General features: G+C 56.2%; 1 protein-coding gene across 1 annotated transcript; it reads right to left on the bottom strand.

The window, feature by feature from the left end:
• Positions 1 to 5,401, bottom strand: LOC144954717 (uncharacterized). The gene is made up of 5 exons (XM_078885154.1): positions 5,359 to 5,401; positions 4,548 to 4,607; positions 3,193 to 4,346; positions 597 to 687; positions 1 to 189 (listed from the first exon to the last, which is right to left on the bottom strand). Exons 1-3 carry the CDS (start codon positions 5,399 to 5,401, stop codon positions 3,355 to 3,357), a joined length of 1,095 nt encoding a protein of 364 aa, XP_078741280.1. The 3' UTR covers positions 1 to 189; positions 597 to 687; positions 3,193 to 3,354.
• Between the last annotated feature and the right edge of the window lie 2,135 nt (positions 5,402 to 7,536).

Consider the following 7,536-nt stretch of genomic DNA (forward strand, 5'->3'; position numbering starts at 1 on the left):
TTGGGGGGGGGGGCGGCGGGGGGGGGTTGAGGGGGTGGGGGGGGTTGAGGGGGTGGGGGGACGCCCCACCCGCCGTGGGCGGTGCCGGGGGACGGGCGGTGCCGCCGAGATCCGTGCCGCTGGTGTCGCCCTCCGTCTGCTTGTGGGCGATCCAAGCCTGGGCCAGCGCCGCCCAGTCCACCTCGCCCCCTACGCACACGCGGGTGGTGGGTGGGTGGTGGGTGGGTGGTGGTGGGTGGGTTAGTGGGTGGGTGGGTTAGTGGGTGGGTGGTTGGTATGTGTCTGTATGTCTGTGTCTGTGTGTGTGTCTGTGTGTGTGTCTGTGTGTGTGTCTGTGTGTGTGTCTGTGTGTCTGTGTGTGTGTCTGTATGTTTGTGTGTGTGCGTGTGTATCTGTGTGTGTCTGTGTGTGTGTCTGTGTGTGTCTGTGTGTGTGTCTGTGTGTGCCTGTGTGTGTCTGTGTGTGTGTCTGTGTGTGTGTCTGTGTGTGTGTCTGTGTGTGTGTCTGTGTGTGTGTCTGTGTGTGTGTCTGTGTGTGTCTGTGTGTGTGTCTGTGTGTGTGTCTGTGTCTGTCTGTGTGTCTGTGTGTAGACCCACCCTCATCGCTGGCGCTGTACGACTGGATCCACTGCTGCTGGGAGCTGGGCCACTGGCCCCAGTTGGAGTCGCCCTGCCACATGGCAGCAGTCTGCCACACACAGACACAAGACAAAGATCCCCCGTGTAGCCTTAACAGACTGTTGGGGCAAGTGCCATTAGCGAGTAGCAGCGCTACCTATGAAGGCTATCGGCACTGTGGCACACACAGAGGGGGTGGGTGGTCAGCACCACAAACCACACCAGGTACTCGTTTGAGGCTGAGTCGACCTAGGGGAGGCCCAGGACCGGTTCAGATAATGAATCATTGCTGGTGTTGGCCTTGAGCAGGAATCAAACTCGGTGTCGCCGAGGGCGGAGGAGCGTCGCTCCTCCGCCCTCCGTTGTTGCTGGAGGGCGACTGCCTCCAACTGCCCAGTAGCGTCCTTCACAAGCCTCCTCCACAGAGGCCGATCTTGACACCGCTGGTACCAGTCATCGGCAAGTCCACTCAGCTCCACGTCCTCTTGAACCGCATCAGCTCCATCTCTTCTCTAGCCCGTGCTACGCCCGTTTAACCCCCTCGATGCGGCCAAACGAAAGCTGCTTGGGCATGCGGTAGCTGGGCATGCGGGCGACATGACCCAGCCAATGCAGCCTTGCCTGCCGGAGGAGCTTACCGATGGGACTTTGCCCAGATCTTTCAAGGATTTGTGAGCTCCTCACACAATCCAGCCTGCAGGTTAAACCCCAGGCCAAGATGTTCCATTAGGGGGGTCCACGTTTCGCAAGCGTAGAGAAGGGAGGGCATGACCGTGGCCGAGAAGACCTGAAGCTTCGTGCGGAGTGGCAGACCAGGTAGCTTCCACACAGCGTCACGCAACCGATGAAAAGATAATGCCGCTCGACTGATTTGGATATACACTGCCCAGGTATGCGAAACTCTCCACTCTCTCCACAACTGCTCCATCACCAATTGGGAGTTGTGGGGGTAGAGTGTCTGATTATACAAAATACCCAGGCAGGTGCTTAGTTTTGCTGATGGTAAGGCCCCACCTCTTAGTGGCAAGCTCCAGGTTCAGCAGCAGCACCTCCAACTCCTCCTCTGAGTGAGCAGCAATCACCAGATCATCGGCATACATAACGTGGTTGAGCAATAGGGAGCCATCCCTTGACCGCACCCGGGCATCGATCAGCCTCCCATTGTATCTGTACCAGATGGAAATTCCTCCGGTACAACCATCGAAGGCTTCACGAACTACGTGGTCAAAGATGATGTTAAATAACGTGGGAGCCAGAGGACATCCCTGTCGCACCGCAAGGTGAACAGGGAATGGCTCCGACTCCTGGCCACGTAGTTTTACCCGGGCCTGCCCACCATCATGAAGGTCCTTGATGATCGTGAGCAGAGGGTCAGGGACTCCGAACATACGAAGAACAACCCAGAGCCCAGGCCTACTGATGGTATCATAGGCCTTGACCAGGTCAATAAAGCAGAGACGTGGGTTTTGTTCAAATTCTCTATCTCTGCTGTGGCTCCACAGACACACACATATACACACACACACCATGCAGATACACAAAGACAAAGATCCCCCGTATAGCCTTAACCAACTCTAGGGGCAAGTGCTGTTAGCGAGCACCTATGAATGCCGGAACGGTACACGAGGGGGTGGGTGGCCAGCACCACACCGTACCAAGTTCTCATTTGAGGCTGAGTCGACCTAGGGGAGGCCCAGGAACGGTTCAGATAATTGTCACCGGTGTTGGCCGTGAGCGGATATCGAACCCGGGTCGCCGGGTTCGTAGCGCAGCGTAGCGCTAACCGCTACACCACCACTCCCCACTATACGCAGATACACACACACACGTAGATTCACACACACAGATATCCACACACAAGCAGATACACACACACAGAAATTGATACACACACACAGATACACAGACACACAAATACACAGATATCGACACACAGACGTAGATACACACACACATCGATTGTAGTCAATGTTTCTGGGTCAGATCGCGTTATTATAAATGTGTCACTACCCTCCACCACCCGACACGGCCAATCAGTAAACAATGTGTCACATTGACAAAAGTCTACGTGATGAACACAGCGATTGATACACACACAGACACACAACAACCACCACCATTCGCCACCATGTGTCGGTGACGTCACCACGGCACTTGTGCCAGGCTATGTGCACAGACACACACACACACACAGATACACAGAGATACACATACACACACAGATACACATACACACACAGATACAGACACACACACAGATACACACAAACAGAGATACACACACAGATACAGACACACACAGATACACACACACAGAGATACACACACACACAGATACACACACACACAGAAACAGACAAACAGATACACACATACACATACACAGATACACAGATATACACAGATACAGACACACACACATAGACACACAGATACACACACACAGATACAGACACACACATACACAGATACAGACACACAGATACACACATACACAGATATACGCAGATACAGACACACACATACACACAGATACACACACGTACACAGACAAAGATGCCCCGTGTAGTCTTACCAGAGTGTTGGGGCAAGTGCTGTCAATAGCAAGTAGCAGCACCTATCAAGGGCAACACCACGCCCGGCCGCCTTTGTCTCCCCAGTGGCGATGTTCACTACACACCGCTACACCAGGTACTCATTTGCGGCTGAGTCGACCTAGGGGAGGCGCAGGACCGGTTCAGACAATCGTCACTGGTGGCGTTGGCTGTGAGCGGGAATCAAACTCAGGTCTGAGTGCGGGTCGCCGTACGAGTCTGTAGGATTCTGTGGGTCTCTGTATATGAGTCTGTGGGTCTCTGTAGGATTCTGTGGGTCTCTGTGTGTGAGTCTGTGGGTCTCTGTAGGATTCTGTGGGTCTCTGTGTGTGAGTCTGTGGGTCTCTGTAGGATTCTGTGGGTCTCTGTGTGTGAGTCTGTGGGTCTCTGTAGGAGTCTGTGGGTCTCTGTAGGAGTCTGTGGGTCTCTGTGTGTGAGTCTGTGGGTCTCTGTAGGATTCTGTGGGTCTCTGTGCGAGTCTGTGGGTATCTGTGTGAGTCTGTGGGTCTCTGTGTGAGTCTGTGGATATCTGTGTGAGTCTGTGGGTCTCTGTGTGAGTATGTGGGTCTCTGTGTGAGTCTGTGGATATCTGTGCGAGTCTGTGGGTATCTGTGTGAGTCTGTGGGTCTCTGTGTGAGTCTGTGGGTCTCTGTGTGAGTCTGTGGGTCTCTGTGTGAGTCTGTGGGTCTCTGTGTGAGTCTGTGGGTCTCTGTGTGAGTCTGTGGGTCTTTGTGCGAGTCTGTGGGTCTTTGTAGGAGTCTGTGGGTCTGTGTGTGAGTCTGTGGGTCTCTGTAGGAGTCTGTGGGTCTCTGTGTGTGAGTCTGTGGGTCTCTGCAGGAGTCTGTGGGTCTCTGTGCGAGTTGCTGTGTGAGTCTGTGGGTCTCTGTATACGAGTCTGTGGGTCTCTGTATATGAGTCTGTGGGTCTCTGTATACGAGTCTGTGGGTCTGTGTGTGAGTCTGTGGGTCTTTGTAGGAGTCTGTGGGTCTCTGTGTGTGAGTCTGTGGGTCTCTGTAGGAGTCTGTGGGTCTCTGTGTGTGAGTCTGTGGGTCTCTGTAGGATTCTGTGGGTCTCTGTATACGAGTCTGTGGGTCTCTGTAGGAGTCTGCGGGTCTCTGTAGGAGTCTGTGGGTCTCTGTATATGAGTCTGCGGGTCTCTATGAGCCTGTTCCCGCACTCACAATTTAGGCAGCTGTTCACACACAGACACCGACACACACACACCGACACACAGAGAGACACCAAGACAATGTCCGGCGCGTTACCAGCTGGCCCCAAACCGACTTTCTTCTCGTCGAGGCGACTTCGCTACGACGACGACCAGGCCGCGGCCTACCGAGCCTGGGCCCCGCAGGCTTGACTAGGCCGCGTCCGTCTAGCGGCCCGCTCGGCTCGGCTAAGCACGCGCGTGCAATCGCCCAATCGACTCACGGTCTCGCGCGTTCACTCCACAGTCAATAAATCGATTTCTCTCAGGGGTGGGGGGTGGAGGTAAAACAATTAGAGAGATGTGGTGTGGGGAAGAGGAAATATGAAAAAAATTGGTACCGGGCGGAGCGAAACCTCCCCTTGCATGCGGCCCGCCGCCACTTAGCGGCGGGAATGGAGGGTTCGGAAATCGTAACGTTAATAAGAGCGGCGGGTCACGTGGGCCCCGGGAGTGGGAGGGAGAGGGGGGGTTGAGCCACGCGTCCCACCCATTGGTTGACGGTCGTGGAGGGGCGGGGCGCGGGGGGGGTGAGAAGGAGAAAGGGGGGGCGTTCAGCCGCGCTTTCTCATTGGTCCACGGTCGTGAGTGGGCGGGGCGGAGCGAGAGCGGGCGGGTCAGTGGGAGGAGTTACGATGGAGAGAGGGGCGGAGTGGGGATTGAACCGCGCTTCCCCATTGGTCCACCGTCGTGAGTGGGCGGGGCGTCAATAAGTGCGAAGGGGCGGGGTGGTATGGGGAGGGGGAGTTAAGGTTGAACCGCGCTTTCCCATTGGTCAACGGTCGTGAGTGGGCGGGGCCCAGTGAGAGCGGGCGGGTTAGTGGGAGGAGTTACGATGGAGAGAGGGGCGGGGTGGGGGTTGAACCGCGCTTCCCTATTGGTCCAGGGTCGTGAGTGGGCGGGGCTAAGCGAGAGAAGGCGGGTTAGTAGGAGGAGTTACGATGGAGAGAGGGCGGAGTGGGGGTTGAGTCGCGCTTCCCCATTGGTCCACGGTCGTGAGTGGGCGGGGCGTCAATGAGCGCGAAGGGGCGGGGTGGTATGGGGAGGGGGAGTTAAGGTTGAACCGCGCTTTCTCATTGGTCAACGGTCGTGAGTGGGCGGGGCCCAGTGAGAGCGGGCGGGTTAGTGGGAGGAGTTACGATGGAGAGAGGGCGGAGTAAGCGGGGATTGAACCGCGCTTCCCTATTGGTCCAGGGTCGTGAGTGGGCGGGGCTGGGTGAGAAGGGGCGGTGAGGGGGGGTGTGATCCGCGACTCCGATTGGTTAGCGGTCGCGAGGCCATTCCAACCAATCAGATTGCAGGGATTTTTGTATTCCTGCCCCGCCCCCTTCTCCGGCCCCCCCACCCACTTCACCGCGATGGTTCGTGACGTCACCACGAATCGATTTGGGAAAGATTCGTGAGCGTCTACTAGCTAGAATCGATTCTAATTGCGTAATGTTATCGTCACCACGCCGCTTGTGCCAGGCTGGGTGCACAGACTTTGAGGCAGCTTCTGATTGGCCGGATAGAGGGGGCTAAACGGGCACGACACGGGCTAGAGAAGAGATGGAACTGATGGATGGGTGGGTGGGTAGGTGAGTGGGTGAGTGGGTGGGTGAGTGGGTGAGTGAGTGGGTGGGTGAGTGGGTGGGTAGGTGAGTGGGTGAGTGAGTTGGTGGGTGGGTAGGTGAGTGGGTGGGTGAGTGGGTGAGTGGGTGGGTGAGTGGGTGAGTGGGTGGGTGAGTGGGTGGGTAGGTGAGTGGGTGAGTGAGTGGGTGGGTGAGTGAGTGAGTGGGTGAGTGGGTGAGTGAGTGGGTGGGTGAGTGGGTGGGTAGGTGAGTGGGTGAGTGAGTGGGTGGGTGAGTGAGTGGGTAGGTGAGTGGGTGAGTGGGTTGGTGAGTGGGTGAGTGAGTGGGTGAGTGAGTGGGTGGGTATGTGAGTGGGTGAGTGAGTGGGTGGGTGAGTGAGTGGGTAGGTGAGTGGGTGGGTGAGTGAGTCAGTGGGTGAGTGAGTGGGTGGGTAGGTGAGTGGGTGAGTGGGTGGGTGGGTGAGTGGGTGAGTGAGTGGGTGGGTAGGTGAGCGGGTGAGTGAGTGGGTGGGTGAGTGAGTGGGTGAGTGAGTGGGTGGGTAGGTGAGTGGGTGAGTGGGTGGGTAGGTGAGTGGGTGAGTGAGTTGGTGAGTGAGTGAGTTGGTGGGTGAGTAAGTGAGTGGGTGGGTGAGTGAGTGGGTGAGTGGGTGGGTGAGTGAGTAAGTGAGTGGGTGGGTGAGTGGGTGATTAAGGGGCCGTCCATAAATGACGTCACGCACCTGGGGGGGGGGGTCAGACAATTGTGACGATGTGTGACGAGGGGGGGGGGGTTGAGAAATGTGACGTCACAAAAAAATGCGCAACTTTAAATAAATATAGACAACACGGTCTACTTAATTAAATAGACTTTGTAATACATGTTTTCTCCTACAACATCAGAGTGCAGCACCACATTAAATACGCACTACAATGACAATAGTTTAAAGCGATTTGAAGCATGTTTTATTTTGGGGGGGGGGGCAGAGCTTTGTGACGTCATATTTGAGGGGGGGTCTGACTTTTTGTGACGCCGTGTGACGAGGGGGGGTCAAAAATGGATCAAAATCGCGTGACGTCATTTATGGACGGCCCCTAAGTGGGTGGATGAGTGATTGGGTGAGTGAGTGGGTTGGTGAGGGGGTGGGTAGGTGAGTGGGTGGGTGAGTGAGTTGGTGGGTGAGTGAATGGGTGAGTTAGCAAGTGAGTGAGTGAGTGGGTGAGTGAGTGAGTGGGTGGGTGGGTAGGTGAGTGGGTGGGTGGGTGAGTTGGTGGGTGAGTGCGTGGGTGGGTGAGTGAGTGGGTGGGTAGGTGAGTTGGTGGGTGGGTGAGTGAGTTGGTGGGTGAGTGAGTGGGTGAGTTAGCGAGTGAGTGAGTGGGTGGGTAGGTGAGTGGGTGGGTGAGTGAGTTGGTGGGTGAGTGAATGGGTGAGTTAGCAAGTGAGTGAGTGAGTGGGTGAGTGAGTGAGTGGGTGGGTGGGTAGGTGAGTGGGTGGGTGGGTGAGTTGGTGGGTGAGTGCGTGGGTGGGTGAGTGAGTGGGTGGGTAGGTGAGTTGGTGGGTGGGTGAGTGAG

Source organism: Lampetra fluviatilis, unplaced genomic scaffold, assembly GCF_964198595.1.
Source record: "Lampetra fluviatilis unplaced genomic scaffold, kcLamFluv1.1 SCAFFOLD_357, whole genome shotgun sequence".
NCBI lineage: Eukaryota > Metazoa > Chordata > Hyperoartia > Petromyzontiformes > Petromyzontidae > Lampetra > Lampetra fluviatilis.